The sequence below is a fragment of the Aplidium turbinatum genome, chromosome 5 (genome assembly GCF_918807975.1).
Source record: "Aplidium turbinatum chromosome 5, kaAplTurb1.1, whole genome shotgun sequence".
Classification (NCBI taxonomy): Eukaryota; Metazoa; Chordata; class Ascidiacea; order Aplousobranchia; family Polyclinidae; genus Aplidium; species Aplidium turbinatum.
In genome coordinates this window covers 2,256,561-2,274,440 of record NC_137476.1, presented here as the reverse complement: position 1 = coordinate 2,274,440, position 17,880 = coordinate 2,256,561, and the positions used below count along the sequence as shown (strand labels likewise).

Below are 17,880 nucleotides of genomic sequence, written 5' to 3'. Positions count from 1 at the left end.
GGAACTCGTGGTGACGCCATCTATCTGTTGAAACGAGCTATTGTTGTACAAGAACATGCCTTCTGTGGCTAAATGCAATAATTTTATAAAGGATTTTTTTGCAATGGGCGGTCGATTATGTTGGTTTTCACTAAAACAATGGTCAGCAACTATATTATAGTAATAGTTTCTTTCAGAGGCACGTTAGTAAATGGAGGGACACAACATCAAAACTCACCATGCGACTATTGGGTGGACAATTAAAATATTTGGAGCTGGTATACAAGTCCCCCTCTGGTAACTCATGACAAAGACAGGACTCGACCAAACATATAGGGTGAAACTACTTTACCTTTGCTTTACTGTTCACACACTTCAATCCACATGTTTTGGTCAATTCCTCTTTGTTTTTGATATTGTATTATTTTGTATCACATATTTTATTTATTCTTCAGAGTTTATAGATTTTATAAAACTTATTTTTTTGCACTTCTATAATGTGGAGGTCGGCTGTAGGAAACACTGCACAGGATATTACTCGGCCGAAAATTGAAGACAATGATGATGATGATTGGGAAACAGATGCAGACTTTGTGGTAAAGTAACTTGCACTGCATAACATTGAAAACTATGGGAATAGTATGCGTTATGAACGCATTGTTAATTGAGTAACAGTGTATTTAACTGTTTGATTTTGGTATTGTATTGGATTTGGACTTGTGTATGAATACCTGTTCTACTTAACCAATTGAAGTTGAACTATTTATTTTAAAGAATGAAGTATCGGAGCAAGAACAGAGATGGGGGTCAAAAACTGTGGAAGGTTCAGGAAGAGTCGAGCATATCAGGTTAATGACTATTGAATTGTTGTTTTAATTATTTGTAGACTTGGTGTTTTTTCTTGAACTTGTAGTAGATTGGACAATACTTGTAGCAATCACCGGTAGTGCTTTTCCAGACAATTCCTTGTTCAGTTTTCTTCATTTTGTTATCTTGCTTTGGAATTACCACTAAACAGTTTTGATTAGTTTTAAATACCTAGGTGTTTTAATGGAATAAAAATAGAATTTAATTCATTTTCATTCTCTTTAAAAAACTTGACCAGCAAGACTGTTATTGTATTTATTACCCTAGATAGCCTATATTTCCATATATTTATTATTGTTGTTTATAACTTATTTTTTCATGTCAATAGCATCAAGAAACTTTGTGCTGATGTCAAGGAAGATGATTCAACAAACAAGAAAAAGCAGTTAGAAGAAGGCCCTAAGGCATCGTATGGGTTAGCATTGATTTGTATTCATCATTTTAAGTTTATATTTACTTGTGGAGAAAGTATTTTTCTATTGTGATCATAAAAACTCTGTTTTCTTTATCATATCAGAATATTATAAATTAAATAAAGATTAATCAACTTTCACTGGCATTGTTAATAATATACAATTGTCTGTTTACATTTGGGTCTTGGGCTCACAACATTTTGATGCAGCCGACTTGGGGCTAAACAATTGACATGACCTGTCTGTCGCATTGAGATCTCACTATGAGACTACTTGTTTGCGAGTTTTACTTCACCCATTGAGTATATCTTGCCTTGTGCAGATTTTCATCTTATACCCGTAGCATTGACAATTATCTTTGGTGCATTTACTGTTATCAGCTATGGGGGCAAGTTTGGTGTGCAGAAAGATCGCATGGACAAATCTGCAGTGGATGCCTCGTATCATTCCAAACTTGCCGCTCATGCCTCACAAGTTGATGCTGCAAAAGGTTTTGGAGGAAAGTATGGAGTGCAAAAGGACAGAGTGGATAAGGTAAATGCTTTACTGCTTATGACAGACTGCCAGGGTGGAACAATTAGAAAAGTGACATTTTTTATCCATTCTTGTTGAAAGTAGAGCATATGTCAAACATTATTCACTTATATATATATACTTTAAAGCAGCGTTTTTCAACCAGGAGCACTAACACCCCTGGTGATGTTGGTATTTATTTCAATGAGTGCGGCATATTAATATATGACAACAGCCAAATTCACAATAAATTAGCTACATTGAAACACAATACATTGTGTTACTTCAGCATCAACAATTTTAGTGAGTGCAGCACTGTTCAAACCTGTTGACAGGGATACTAAATTAAGAAATAAGAAACACTGCTTTAAACTACTGTACCTTTTGCAAATTGTTGCTAGGTTTTATATTAGACTGGCCCAAAAAAAATAAAAATCGGAAATGTCATGCTCCACAAGCATTTTCTTGTTGCATTTAACCTAAAACTTACTCCTGCCAATTTTTTTTCGATTTGAAGAATGTTTGGAGGTAACTCATAACTTTACATTTTAGGGGAAAGTAGGCGAATTTACGAAATTTGATGCATTTCCAAAATTTTAACAAAATTTTCCTTCATTTTCAGTTGTTTAGTATAGTACATTGCATATTGGAAATTTATAAGGATAATATTTTATTCTGTGTTTGATCATGCCATCCAAAACTAGAAGTTCTCCAGAAATTTGGATGCTGGGGCATTTCCAAGAAAATATTACCTCTTCCGGATTACCAACAAATTAAGAGGTCCTTCGAAAATCCATGTTTCAGCATCAAGAGAAAGGTCTGTGCATAGGTGAAAGTGCTAAAGTTGCAGTAAATGCAACAGTTAGTTTCTGGAACAGGGCACAATATACCTACCCAAAGAATTGGTTCTGCTATCAGAAAATTTAACAAACTGCTCAAAATTATCATGCTTTAAAAGCCAACCGGCTCAAACAGCACGACTGCTATAGAGCAAAGGAGGGATTATTCAAAGCCGATTTAGATAATCTATTTGATATCTCAGCAAAAAATTGGGAAACAACAATGTAAAATGAAGAAGACAAGAAATTCCTGCATATGCAGCAGATTGATACCACTAGCTGCAGCATGGCTGGAATTGATGGCACAAACAGAGTCACATAAACGAATGCGAAGTGAAGCATTTGAATGCCAGATGCAGCGCTCAGCAACCAACAAACTGTACCACTTTCTGAAATCTTATCGGAGTCTGGTAATTCAATTGAATCATCAGAAGATGATTTCAACCAAGCAGCAAGCACTACCATCAACTTCAACGATTAGAGTTGTCACCAGTGAAGTTGCAGCTTCTCTGGATCGCACCAATATTACAGACCGTAATGCTATGTTCATTATGGGAGCATACACCCAGGCCATGGGCTATAATCTAAATGATGTCGTTCTCAGGGAACACTATTAAAAGATCTGTATTGTAACACATAAAGAAACAGCTGCATCAATCAAGGCACAGTTCACACCGAAAATCCCACTTGTTCTGCACTGGGATGGAAAATTATTACTCGATGCTAGTGGCCAGGGAATGGTAGATTGCATTGCTATCCCAGTCACTGGAGGAACAGAAGTAGAGCAGCTTCTTGGTGTACCAAAAATTGGTAGAGGCACTGGGAAAACACAAGCTGATTCATGCTTAAATGCACTTGAAGAGTGGAAGCTAAAAGATAAAATTCAAGGGCTCGTTTTTGACACTACTGAGTACTGCAATAATTTTCCATCCCAGTGCAGAACAAGTGGGATTTTCGGTGTGAACTGTGCCTTGATTGATGCAGCTGTTTCTTTACGTGTTACAATACAGATCTTTTAATAGTGTTCCCTGAGAACGACATCATTTAGATTATAGCCCATGGCCTGGGTGTATGCTCCCATAATGAACATTGCATTACGGTCTGAAACATTGGTGCGATCCAGAGAAGCTGCAACTTTACTGGTGACAACTCTAATCTTCGAAGTTGAAGTTGATGGCAGTGCTTGCTGCTTGGTTGAAATCATCTTCTGATGATTCAGTTGAATTACCAGACTCTGATAAGATTTCAGCAAGTGGTACAGTTTGTTGGCTGTCGGTTGCTGAGCGCTGCATCTGGCATGCAAATGCTTCACTTTGCATTCGTTTATGTGACTCTGTGCCATCAATTCCAGCCATGCTGCAGCTAGTGGTATCAATCTGCTGCATATGCAGGAATTTCTTGTCTTCTTCATTTACATTGTTGTTTCCCAATTTTTTGCTGAGATATCAAATAGATTATCTAAATCGGCTTTGAATAATCCCTCCTTTGCTCTATAGCAGTCGTGCTGTTTGAGCTGGTTGGCTTTTAATAGCATGATAATATTTGAGAAGTTTGTTAAATTTTCTGATAGCAGAACCAATTCTTTGGGTAGGTATATGTGCCTTGTTCCAGAAACTAACTGTTGCATTTTCTGCAACTTTAGCACTTTCACTTATACACAAGCCTTTTTCTTGATGCTGAAACATAGATTTTCGAAGGACCTCTTTATTTGTTGGTAATCCGGAAGAGGTAATATCTTCTTGGAAATGCCCCAGCATCCAAATTTCTGGAGAACTTCTAGTTTTGGATGGCATGATCAAACACAGAATAAAATATTATCCTTATAAATTTCCAATATGCAATGTACTATACTAAACAACTGAAAATGAAGGAAAATTTTGTTAAAATTTTGGAAATGCATCAAATTTCGTAAATTCGCCTACTTTCCCCTAAAATGTAAAGTTATGAGTTACCTCCAAACATTCTTCAAATCGAAAAAAAATTGGCAGGAGTAAGTTTTAGGTTAAATGCAACAAGAAAATGCTTGTGGAGCATGACATTTCCGATTTTTCTTTTTTTTGGGCCAGTCTATTTTATATATAATTGAAGCTTTTTGTTTTGTAATTCTTGTGTTTGTGATAGTCTGCGGTGGATTATTCTTACCAAGAAAGCTTGGCAAAGCATGAATCTCAAACTGATGCTTCAAAAGGATTTGGTGGGAAGTTTGGAGTGCAAAAAGAAAACGTTGACAAAGTGGGTTGTTGTGCTGTTTGTTTTATGTCTGCCAGGTAAAATTGCTACATCTGGTTGAAGCGTCAAATCTTAGCTAATGTTCTTCTACCAAACTTCTCTTACAGTCGGCCCTCGGTTATGATTACCAAGTGGAAAGAGCAAAACACGAGTCACAAAAAGGTTAGTAGCTTTCTCCCAACGATGGGTTTGTTGTCCAACAAACGAAAGTTTGTTTTATGACGTCAGTGTTTGCTCATTGGTGTCCAATGTGAAACTGTATCCAGCAGTGATCTTGAAGACAAACTGAACTAGTTATACTTAGTGGTTGATTAAGCATCTCCCGGCAGACATAATTTAAGTGTAGAGTAATTCCAACGTTTCACCCGTGCATTAGGATGAGGATTGTTACTTTTCGACCCAGATTATTCCACTGGTTTTGGCGGGAAGTACGGCGTCCAGAGGGATCACGTGGACAGTTCTGCGGTCGGCTACGACTATCAAGCCCGACTAAGCCAACACGAGTCCCAGAAAGGTAGGGGAGTTCAGTTGGTTAAGCTGGATATCATTTTCAACATGTGGTGGTAGCAATGCCTGAACAGTCTCATTCCCAATTTTGTATCACATCTGTTACTTTTTGTAATTTTCATTTATTTCTCTGCTGCTTGGTTGACTAAAATATATTTATACTGAAGACAGGAAAGTCACAACGACACAACAGGGCTGAGCATTATAACTAGGGCAAGTTTTTGTTGCACTAAAAACATGAGAAAGTTGCACTTAATTTTAACAAAAGTTGCAGTAAAAAGTTGCATTTATTTATTTACCTTTTTACCATTCATTTACTTCGAAAGACTAGACACAACCTGTTTCCGTTTATGCGGGCTTGGCCAAAAGCCAAGTCATACTTCCACTTCTAATTTAATTCGGGCGCTGTCGTGCTTGGCTGAGGTTGTTGAACTTCTAGCTTGCAAGCAAACTGTTGCGTCATAGATAACATTGAGATGCAGCTAATCCATCACATAGCTTTTGTTGTGCAAATCAAAGAGAATAGAACCATACTGTACTAGAAACAGTTTTATAACATGTTTTTTAAATCACTCCTTTACATTTTGCTCAATACTTGATAAAAGTTGCAGTAAAAAGTTGCATGAAAAATAGAAAAAAGTTGCAAAAAGTTGCAATATAAAATTCCTACAAACAACTTAAAACATCATACTACATAAATTCTGAGTATTTAGGAAGCTGCCGGAAGCTGTAAAAAAAAGTTGCAAAAGTTGCAAAAACTTGCCCTAATTATAACAATATATTTCACATATTTACAAATAGTCTTTGGTACAAAAAAATAAAACTCTCTTCCGAAACTATAAAATATCTTTGTTTCTGCACTTGTTAATCAATACTAGTGATGCACCGGATGCAACAGTTTTGCCAGAGTCAGGATGTTCCGGCCAGAGAATTGCAACTCTAGACCTTTGGCAACATCTATTTCATATTCGTACCGCAATCAATGTTTCAACTGGCGATCGTATACCGTTCTCATCAAGCGATCTAAAAGGTGCCTCATGGCAAAATTGAAGACGAATCTAAAAGACTTGCTCCCATGTTTAAGGTTCTTTAAAAGGATCCATTCAGGAGTAGGGTGGGTTTTAAATTTGGCAATGTTTTCTATCCACCCCATATAATACCATATTGTGCTGTTTTTAAGATACTGAAGATATTTGATTAACATTCTTGATCCCATTATCAGTGTCACGTCCCAATAGCGCCCTATGTTGTATATACAATACAGGGCCTCCGGGAGAAATAAGAACTGGTCGGGAAACAATACGAAAAATAGGGCCCCATAAACAATTTCCAGCAAAAAAAACCTTTCTGTTGTTTAAAACTTGATATTATGTTAACTGACCTTAATACCATAATGACAATTAATCAAAATCTATCTATTAGTTAGCTACATGTATGGTTAATCTGGGTCTGCTACTATTCGGTGAGTTTCTAACCTCTAACCCCTAACCCTAAAACGGCAATGATAATTAGGCTACGGTACCCGATAATTATAAAAAAAAATGAAAAAATCCCCCATTAAGGGATCGGACTCACCGAAACGAGCCATTCCGGGTTAATCTTGTTAGAAGTTACTTGAAAAAGTCTTTTATATTCACTGTACTTGATCTGTGGTAGTTTGTGCAAGTGGTTTGCTGTATTATCATTTCGTGAAATAAGGGCTTTGTGTCTTACGGTTATTGGTTGAACAATGGACAATAATTATGAAGGATCAAATATTACAACCCAACTCTATCTACAAGATGAGAAACAACTTGTGGATTTTGTCGATGTTTTCAATCTCAACATGATCATGATGTTCTTGTACAGATTATGCTCAAGGTTTCGGTGGTAAGTTCGGCGTGCAGAAAGATCGCCAGGACAAAGTTGCTCATGGCTGGGAGCATCATGAAGATCTCGCTAAGCACGAATCTCAGAAAGGTGAGCCGCTGTCGTTCAAGGTTTATCAAGGACTTCTTCATCCATGTAGATTGTGTGGATGTGTTGCGTATATGATCTGAAATAAATGGACACTGGAGTATAAATCACTGGAGATGATAATGGTACACTGCATATACATCGCATGCTAAATCCATTGAATCCAAGTCGTTTAGAGACGCTATTTTGTTTTAAAGCGCACATTGAACATTCAAGTGCGGCTACATCGACATAATTTTAGCTGAAGTTATTTATTTGCATCATACACAAAGTTCATTGAAACTCAAATCCACAACAGCCATCACACAAAATGAATTATTGAAAAACAACACCACGTTGGCTACATCACTCAACATACAAAATATTGTCGCAGTGTGTACAAATTTGGAATTATAATAACAGTTTGATGACGCGCAACGTGAGTTAACCTGATTCTTGCGTGGTACTTATTACGGAAACAATGCGACATTGTCACCGACGATTAATTTCTAAACTTGGTCATATGTAATTTAACAATGTTGAGGTTTTACTCACTGAAAGGCAGAATAACCTTCAAGAGCAAGCATCTAAAATACATAAACTGTGCTGCATTTTATTCATTACGCTCATGCTAATTCTCCAAACCCGTAGAATTTCTCCGGTGCCGGTTATAAAATGCGTCTCTTACCACATTCCGGACGCTTGGAACGGAAGTTGATTTATCAAGCACGGATTAATCTATCAGCATAATAAATAAAGCCCACTTTGCACTGTAAAAGCTACCTCAGCCCGTGTCGCACTTCCACAATGCATTGCATGGTCATTATGAGATAGTTGATTGGCTGTTGCTTCACTGCATGAACAGTTTGAACACTGCATGTTTCAGATTATTCTACCGGATTTGGCGGAAAATACGGCGTCCAGAAGGACAGACAGGATCAATCCGCTTTAGGATGGGACGAACAACAGGCTCTGGCAATGCACGAGTCGCAGAAAGGTGACGCCATGCTCCTAACCAACCAGTCTTTTCTATGTTAACTTTCATACTTAATAAAACATTACTTTCTAAGGCAGTGGCCCTTAAAGTTTTAGCGTTATACCCTCGAATCGATTTTTTTTCAATCTTGCCTACCTCTTTTAAAATATAAAAACTAAAATTTGATTTTTTTTGCGTTTTTACAAGGTTGTTCTGAAGATCAGAATCTGAAAAGTATATTTTTTTGATATGAACACACCAGACATTCAATGCCACTATAATACAATGCAAACCAGTTTAATTCTGGTGCTCTGATGTTTGTTTACTGCCCAACACTGTTGAATAGCCCCAACATCTCAGTATGCCCCTGGGAGTATTGTTTCTAAGTCAAACTTTAAGCACCTCTGCTGTAAGGTAAAGATTTCAATATAATTTGCATTATGGTTTCGCAGGCCGCGAAATTTGTACTTTTTTCCGGCGGTCAAGCATGTCCTTCCCGACTGGCCCTTTTAGTACTGGACATTTAATATCTCAACCGACATATTTTTTGCATTTAGATTTTGCACAAAACGCGATCGAATAACGTTGCATTTCTATAAGCTGTTTGTTGCTATACTCAATTCATCTGAACCTTATTCGTAAAATACAGCAGTTTCACCAGAAATTCTATTTCTATCTAATGGTGTCAGACAAATGTGTCCAACACCCTCCCTTCTGTGCAGAGATTCTATTTCTATCAGTATCAGTGTGAATGAGGTGGCCACTCGCCACATCCGCCCAAGCACGTGCGGAACCCAGCTGAGACTTGCTTCTCTGTGACGTTTCTTTTTAACAAACGATCAATGTAACGCAATAATCCTCATTGTTAAAATTAGAATACATATCCTGCCGAAAAGTCCAGACAACTTTATTTCAAGGCAACATTGCAAGGCGTTGAAATAATGTAAAAATGGCTACTTTTGCCATCAGCTCGTTAATAACCACGCCACTCTAATGTGATGTTTAAAGCAATTGCCTGTACTATTATTGTTTCAGCTCCGTATTTGTTCGCGTTAAACAAACAATTGTAAGAATTCAAGTTTAAAATATATTTTTGCTGCATTAGCTCTATTTTTGTCAAGAATTTTGCGGCGGTCATTTATGATCGACCAATGAGTCGCCTTCGGCAGACATTTGAGGTCATTCCGGAGGTCATGACCGCCGGATATTTCGAGGCCTGGTTCGGCACGACTGTACCTTTCAACTTATCGCGTGGAAAACAAGTGTTGTAACTCCCTTGTGTGTCAGAATCCTTTATTCTCATGCTTACATAACATATGTGTCAGTACCATCTCATATGTTTACATGAAATAATGTCACACCATGGTGCTGACCTGATGCATGGCATGTTGTCAGTTCATTGTTGTTTGGTAGATTACTCGGCTGGTTTCGGTGGTAAGTTTGGCGTGCAGAAAGATCGCCAGGACAAAGTTGCTCATGGCTGGGAGCATCATGAAGATCTCGCTAAGCACGAGTCTCAGAAAGGTGAACTGGGTTTGGAAATGTTTGAATTTAATCACTGACTGAATAAACTGTCTATGTCGTCACAATGAACGCGACACTGACGACACCCAGTGGTCGAAACAGCGATGTCTTCTGCTAAGTTGTTTCATAGCACAGAACGTAACTGGCAGTGTTTCATACCTCTACGTGAAGTATTCACATGCTTGTTACAAACACCGATGTTCCCAGCTATAACAAGTTACATACATTGTCTCAAAATTAAGCTTTTATTAGTTTTTATACATTTCAACGTAAAGTGACAGCGGCGTTAAAGGTGTAAAAAGGAATTAGGAGGCCCAACTGTCAACAATCCGCTCCGCTCTATTGAGAGATCTGCGTCCGTATAGATTTGAAGCATCGTCGCCACGTTTCGATTGTTGTCACTGTTCGAGTGTTCGTACATGTTCATTGTTGTCAAAGCAAGCTGCCAGGCAACAGAGTTGTCAACTTCACTGGGTATTGGGTAACGTTACATATTCTTTCCCGGACGTTTTTGTATGTTGAAAAATAATTTTATCAAGTTTGTTCATATCCACAGAATGTCGCGATTATCTTTGAAACTAATTCCTGCGCTTGTAGGTCATCATTCTGACCCACGGCTTGAAGATGTTTGTGAAGTTGACCATTGTATTGTCTGGTTGCCCACCATCTCTAGTGGTTGCCAACCATCCCCAGTGGTTGCCAACCACCCCTAGTGGTTACCAACCATCCCTAATGGTTGCCAACCATCTCTAGTGGTTGCCAATCATCCCTAGTGGTTGCCAACCATCCCCAGTGATTGCTGACACGTCACGCATGGTGTTGTGCATGGTTAAGATTACTCGGCCGGCTTTGGTGGCAAGTACGGAGTTCAGAAGGATCGCCAAGATGAGGCGGCGCACGGATTTGAAGATCAAGAAGCATTGTCCAAGCACCAATCACAGAAAGGTTCCAAATTGTTGATTGTTAAGTGTGTGTGAGGGGGGTATGCACTTATTTGTTTTTATTGGCTGCAAAATGATATTGAAAACATTCTAACGAGCTATAGTTTCGTTGTAGCTATAACAGAAGCAGGAGACGTGATAGCACCTGGTTGAACAATCCAGATCATGTTTGTTGTCAAGCACTGTTGCACAATGACGTCATTGTCTTGCTGTTTTCGAATGAAGCATGTTCGTGTGGGGGATGTCAAGTTCATCGATGCCTGCGAATCAAAATGTGGCGTATATTGAAAATTTAAAGTTTGCATATTTATTAGGGTGTTTCATTTTTTCACCATTTTTGAAATTCAAAATGCCTGGGGTCCCATCTGGTGGTATTTGGGGAAAAAAGTTTACACCCCAAATTTTTTCAATTATGACGTCATATTGAGGTGGTCCACGAGGTTTAAAAAAATTGGGCCTCAAAATCTCGAAATTTGGCCGTATCTCCGGAACCACACATCATAGATCGACAAAATTAGTATCAAAATGCGCAGAAGGGTTGGTTTCCTATACTTGATGTAGAGGATATTAAGGTCTATGTGGTTCACAAAAAAACTTATTTCAAAAAATCTGATTTTTGGTCTATTTTCTCTTGATGAACAGAGATCAGGTGATCAAGATAAAAGTTTTTCTGTATTTTCCACTTTTGGAAGCTGCTATTGCGTTATAATAGTCCTTGTTGGTTTTGCAAAAGATGAAATGGTAATTTGAAGGTATTACTATTATATTATTATGTAACCGTTGAGGAAGAGGTATGCTGCTCACCTGCTTTAAATTAAGTGTCATTATGGCATTAAGGTCAGGTATTAGTAAGTCGATGCAAAACTTCATGGAATTGGAGAGAAATGTGCTTCTCCTTAATTCAGATATAGTCAGCCACTATTTTTACTTGAGGAAGAAAGTAGTCGAAACGAATCCTAAGTTTTTGAAGAAAATGCCCCATTTCCAAGATTTGAAAGATGAACTGCTGAAAGATGTAGTTGGCATATGGAACAAAGCTGGTCTTCCAGTGCTCAGCAAACAGAGAAACCTAGAACTTCTGGCATACAATCTGCCAAAGCATCGGCACTGCTATGTTTGAAACAGAGAAAAAGAAATGAAGTAGTTAGATGTCTACACAGTAGCGAAAGCGACTCTGATGGGGAAATGAATTGGGAAGATGATAAGGAATACGAGCCTCTGAAACCAACTGTTTGGGGAAAAGTGTACAAGAAAGTACATTATTTTTCAATAAATGATAGAAGTTGTGTACTTGCTGATCGTAGGATGACTTCGGTACGCCAGCAGTCAGACCTTATGAGGTCGGTTCTTGGAAAAGATCAAGTAGCTGCTGCTGCATCGCCTTCGACAGTATACCGCCAACGACAAAAAACGAGAGAAAAATCTCTGATGGAAAGTGAGAACCTTCTCAACTCAGCTTCTGCCGTTCAGTTATGTTATGATGGGCGCGTTGTCGATAAAATAAATCGATGCGTCTTCTTGGGTCAACTTGTTGATGATAATGGCATGAAGCACGAAAGTGTGCTTGCTGTTAAAAGTTTTCCCAAAAGTGTGTCGGTCACTGCAGAACTGATTTTTGGCACCGTCATCCAGGAGGCTTGCAAAGTTCACCTATCCCAAGTATATTCAGTCGTGGCTGATACGACTGCTCTCAACACAGGAAAAAAAGTCCGGAGAATACTCGACTGGTCAATTATTTTAATGATGAAATTGGTCATGATATTCATACCATTGAATGCATGTTCCACATCAACGAAATATATCTTTTCCATGTCATTTCTTTTGTGGACAGCGCCAAGAAGGGTCCCGGAGCAATGCAAGATAGGGCTTTGCTTAACCAGATAGCAAGACTAGACAAGCCCAGTACTGAAACATTAACACCAACTATTATTACGCAATAACAGCTTCCAAAAGTGGAAAATACAGAAAAACTTTTATCTTGATCACCTGATCTCTGTTCATCAAGAGAAAATAGACCAAAAATCAGATTTTTTTAAGTAAGTTTTTTTCTGAAGCAGATAGACCTTAATATTCTCTACATCAAGTATAGGAAACCGACCCTTCTGCGCATTTTGATACTAATTTTGTCGATCTATGATGAGCGGTTCCGGAGATACGGCCAAATTTCGAGATTTTGAGGCCCAAAAATTTCAAACCTCGTGGACCACCTCAATATGACGTCATAATTGAAAAAAATTTGGGGTGTAAACTTTTTTCCCCAAATACCACCAGATGGGACCCCAGGCATTTTGAATTTCAAAAATGGTGAAAAAATGAAACACCCTAATATTTATTCAACATTTTGTTTCTGCATTCCCAGATTATTCCCGAGGATTTGGAGGCAAGTACGGCGTTGAGAAGGACAGAGTGGACCAGGTATCTTAAACATTAACTGGTTTCTATGCAGCCATAGGTCATCCCTTGCTTTATTTCAACAGAGGCTTTGAATTATTCACAATTCCTGCAATAAGGAATCCATAGAAATGTGTAGTTGATTGTATTCCGTGTCTGAAATGTATAACGTTTGTTCATAATTTGACAGTCTGCTGGATCGTTTGAAGACATGGGGGAAAGAACAACTTCATACAGGAAAGCCACCCCTGGTGAGTGATGTCATCATCTTAAGATGCGAAAGGTTGGCACGTGTTGTGTGAAAGTCTAGAAGGGATTCTTTTGGCCTAACGCTGCATTTGTGCTTCTGTTTGTTTTTGTTGTATTTTTGCTGTTTGTTTTTTTTTTTTGGGGAGTTTTGTGGCCGTGCTAGCTATAGACATATAGGCCTACCCGCCCTACCTACTCCAGTCCATAAACCACTATTCGGGCATGTTTTAAACCTTTTAAGGTTTTGCCACCTTTTCCGTTTGCTGGTATTTGGACTATTGTAACTAGTTGTATCTTTATTTTTGTTCCGGACGCGTTATTGACGAAAATAAAATGATTGATTGATGATAGAAGCAGTTGTCTTGTTGATGATACTCCGCCCGGATGCAATACATTCACGACCAATTCGTGCTGCTGCTGGAAAGATGCATTTCACTCATGGGTGCAACCTAGCAGGGAACCGAGCTTGAGTTCTATTTGTGCTGTGTCAAAGTGGTGGTGTGTGCTACAAGTAGAAAAGTGCTTTTCAATGGCGTTTTTGCACTTGTCACATTATTAGGTTACTACAAGTAAAAAAATGTCTCTGATGATGCTAGTTTTGAATGAGCTGTGGTGGAGGCTTCGCCCAGTGCTGCAAGCATACTGCAACAAGCAACACCACCGGATTCAGAATATTAATTTAAACCCAGAAAATTGAATCTAACCATCAAATAATTTTGTTTCAGTTGCTGGAAACGCTGGTGGCTTGCGGAGCAAGTTTGAAAACCTTGCGATGGCCGGTGAGGAGGAGAGTCGGAGAAAAGCTGAAGAAGAGAGAGCAAAGAGGAAAGTGAGAGAAGAAAGAGAAAAGAAAGAAGCAACTCAAAGGCAGCAGGTTTGTGACGTGACAAGTATGTAAGTTGTGTTGAATGCATTGCTTTCTTTTTCAAGAAAACAAACTTAAATTTCACAGGAGGAAGAGAAGAGAACGGAAGAACAAAGAAAAATGAGAGAAGAAAGAGAAAGATACGAAAGAGAAATGGAAGAACAGAAAAGGGACCAACAACAAGAGGTTAGACGTTGGGACATGGTGTCGCAATGGGATTTGCCTGTTTCTTCTGTTGCCTGTATATAATCTCAAGGAATTGATATTATGTGGCTGTATCTGCGTTGTATGCTCCTTGAAGCCGACGACTAAACTTGAAACGCTAAGAACATACCAAATGATCAATTGCACCGTGGCTTTATTTCCTTTGGTTTAAACTTTTTAGCAATCAACAGAAAGAATAGTGTATACAATTTTTATTTGGGCCTTTTATAATAGGCTACACTTTGCACTGGTTACGCTCACATTAGTTTGCATTTCAGGCTTACGAGCCCGAACCCGAGTACTCGACGAACGACTACTATCAAGCTGATCAACAACCGTATGACTACGCAGGTGAGCGGCCTGGTGACATCACAGCCTCTTTGATGAGATGCATGCCAAACGTTATTTGATTTCTTGTCTCCACAGAAGCCAAACAGGACGACCAGGCCCTCTACCAGACCACAGAGGAGCCTACATACGACGCGGTTGGTGGGAGCGGGGGCGATGGCATGTGTGCACGGGCCGTGTTCGATTACCAGGCTGGTGAGTGGCTGGAAATAACGTGCGCTGAAACTTTGCCACAAATGGAAAATTTATGTAAATAACTTCATTGACGTCATTGATGGGTTGTGGTGTCATTTCAGATGGCGATGACGAAATCACCTTTGATCCTGATGAGGTCATCACGAACATTGACCAGGTAGACGAGGGTTGGTGGAGGGGCACGTGCAGGGGAATAACCGGACTTTTTCCCGCCAATTACGTCGAATTGATCCAGTAGCTATTTTGGTTGAGTGTAACCTTGAGAAGAATTGTTTTGAAATCTGAGAACCTTTCTCTGTCTGCAAAGCCAGACAATTTGCCTCTCCGTCAGAGACTAGCCTCCGTGGGTTTGAAGAAGGAAATTATTCAATTAGAATAATGAATAAGTTCATTTTGAGCTGATCCCACCAATCACAGTTCAGGTCTGGATTAGCCCATTTCTTTCAGAATCGTTTCCCTGTTTTGCATATTGACATTCATGTTTGAAGCTGTATACATAATACATATAAACATATATTATATTGAACACTTGAATGTAACACCGTCTATTGTTTTTATAACTGATCGTGAATTATGTTCATATACGTTTTATTACTGTCTTCTAATGCTCATATATCAATCAGTGGTGCTTGTCGGAGATTACTTCATATAAACCGTGATGGATTCTGCCTGTACAATGTTGCACCTTGTTTCTTTACCGCTATCCCCAACAACTTTGTTTGAGTGTCTGGAAGCTTTTGGGTGAATCTAATGTGATGCCCTCAACTCATGCATTTGATATTTTGTACATTTTGTGTTTGTATATATGGCCCGTGTTTCATGTCCCCTCATAGACACATCTCCTGGCCCTTTTACTCTCGTGTGATCTTTCTGTTGCCTTCCTGGCCTAACTTGTGTTTAATACTTTGTTTGAAAGGCATTCGACGTCATAGTAAGTTAGTGTTTGTTGACGCTGTAATTATGCGAGAGGTTCACTGCTGCATGTTTATCTTTGTAAAGTTTCATCTGCTAATATACACTTGATGGCGCCATCGTTCCAACTTTAATTTTAGCACGAGAGGGAACCGATCATCATTCTTGTCAAGGTTTTTTGAAACTTACTTGGATTCAACACAAAACAATTTTCTGGTGCAGTTTTTATCGTGTGGATTATTAGGTCAGGTGCACTGATCATGTTTAGTAGTTCGCAATAAACAATGCATTGTGACATCACACGAACTTCATTGTGATGGAATGAAAGACTTGTGGGAAGTAAGTAATTGATCTTTCAAGGGCTGAGTCTCTTGAATTCAAACTTGTTCGACAACTTCGGTGGGAATAAGTCGCTGGTTTGTTTTTGCTTAATCAACGGTATTTGTTGATGTGTTTACCCAGCCCAGATTTCTGATGTCATTTCGTATTTGTAATGACGTAATGGTGGTGGGATGGCGCAACGGATAAGGCGTTGGCTTTCCAATTATGCAAACCTGGTTCGACTCCCGGCTTCAGCTGGTTGTTGAAGAACCGCGCTCACTTTTAGCCTACCCATGGTGTAATAAATTGGGTGGGCGTAGTTGCTGAAGTAAAGGCGGCCGAGAGAAAGGAACTGGCCACCCTACTCTCCTTAGTGCCGAAGGCTTAGTATAATGAGAACCTTATCTTCTCATTTCCCAAAGCTCAGTATCTGAGTACATGGGACCTTTACTTTTAATGAGTCCCTATAAGTTAACTATTAATGAGTTAACGAGTCCCTATTTAATGAGTCAGCGGTCCCCAAACTTGGCGCCCCGGTGCGCCGCGAGACTTTGCTTGGGGTGCCGTGAAAGTTGTTGCATTCTTCTCGGTTCTCCTCTCTCGCATAAAGTGATGCGATAGTCTATTGCAGTGTTTTTCAACCTTTTTTCAACTTACGAGCACTTTTGTAATCGAAAGAAGCTGTGGAGCACCAAAAGAAATTCAACGAAATTAAAATTACGTTCAGCCTAATGTGATGTTTGGGTTTGTTTTGAGGAGCATAACTTCGGTATTCGGGCAGAAACGACCAACACGCACTCACTTTAATAGCCCACTATTCTGTTTGTAAGTAGATGGATAGATGTTTATTAGCTGCTGCGAAAAAGATGCACAACAAGTCAAAACACAATGTACGGTACATAGCAAAACTGTTGAAATGATAACAATTAAAAATAAATGATGAAAGCATCACAACAGCGGGAGGCTGCGAAGTGACCATTCAAGGTCTTCAAGTCAAGCAGCAACCCCTTAACTCATTAATTATAATCGGTTAATTGAGAAAAAGACATAATAATAAATAAATAACAGTGAAGCTGTCTAAGAAGATAATAAATTTAAAAAATTCAGGTAGGCCAACGTAGTAGCCTGTGTTACAATTGCAAGTCAGATTAGTAGTTTAGCATTTGCCTAATATGAGTCAATAATTTTCTTTTTGTACATTCTTTTAAAGGTTGCGAAGAAGGATTTGCGAATTTCATCTGGTATGTTATTCCAAATTTTTGCGCCAGAGTATTTTATTGAGCGCTGTAGTTTTGTGGTGGTGTATCGATAATAATAGTAATCTAGGTTGGTCGAGTTTCGAGTAGTAGCTGAAGTGGTGAATTTCGTTGCATTTTTTAAAGTAGTTTTAAAAAGAGTCGGGTAATGAGTTAAAACTAAACTGGTACGTTACATAAATTTAGCAATATCAAAGTTGTAGGCTACAGATCTTTTAACTTTAGGATATTGAGTTGTTTATAAAAGGGTGTGGCATGGTCAGCCCATTTGCCTTTCACAACAGCTTTGACTGCCTTATTTTGTAAAACACCAAGCTTTCCAATATGTGTTTTATATGACGACCCCCAAATTGTCAGTCCGTATATTAGGTAAGAATGCACGAGAGAATAGTAAAGCTGAAGCATAGCTGTGGTTG

At 38.8% G+C, this 17,880-nt stretch overlaps 1 protein-coding gene across 4 annotated transcripts; it reads left to right on the top strand.

The window, feature by feature from the left end:
* The first annotated feature begins 435 nt into the window (after positions 1-435).
* LOC145769896 (src substrate protein p85-like) lies at positions 436-16,187 on the top strand. Of its 4 annotated transcripts, XM_082581437.1 has the most exons (18): positions 436-575; positions 754-827; positions 1,175-1,261; positions 1,640-1,793; positions 4,733-4,843; positions 4,948-5,002; positions 5,244-5,354; positions 7,196-7,306; positions 8,169-8,279; positions 9,672-9,782; positions 10,617-10,727; positions 13,083-13,138; positions 13,305-13,365; positions 14,089-14,237; positions 14,316-14,414; positions 14,711-14,783; positions 14,859-14,975; positions 15,077-16,187. In XM_082581437.1, exons 1-18 carry the CDS (start codon positions 477-479, stop codon positions 15,211-15,213), a joined length of 1,827 nt encoding a protein of 608 aa, XP_082437563.1. In that variant the 5' UTR covers positions 436-476; the 3' UTR covers positions 15,214-16,187. The 4 variants fall into 4 exon arrangements, with proteins under 4 accessions (XP_082437563.1, XP_082437564.1, XP_082437567.1 ...); XM_082581438.1 differs by lacking the exon at positions 9,672-9,782; XM_082581441.1 differs by lacking the exons at positions 9,672-9,782; positions 10,617-10,727.
* The last annotated feature ends 1,693 nt before the right edge of the window (positions 16,188-17,880 follow it).

Coding starts and splice junctions, on each gene's coding strand:
- LOC145769896 (XM_082581437.1), top strand. CDS start 477: ATGTGGAGGTCGGCTGTAGGAAACACTGCACAGGATATTACTCGGCCG. Junction 4,844..4,947: donor AAAAAGAAAACGTTGACAAA/GTGGGTTGTTGT, acceptor CTTCTCTTACAG/TCGGCCCTCGGTTATGATTA. Junction 14,976..15,076: donor CGTGTTCGATTACCAGGCTG/GTGAGTGGCTGG, acceptor GTGTCATTTCAG/ATGGCGATGACGAAATCACC.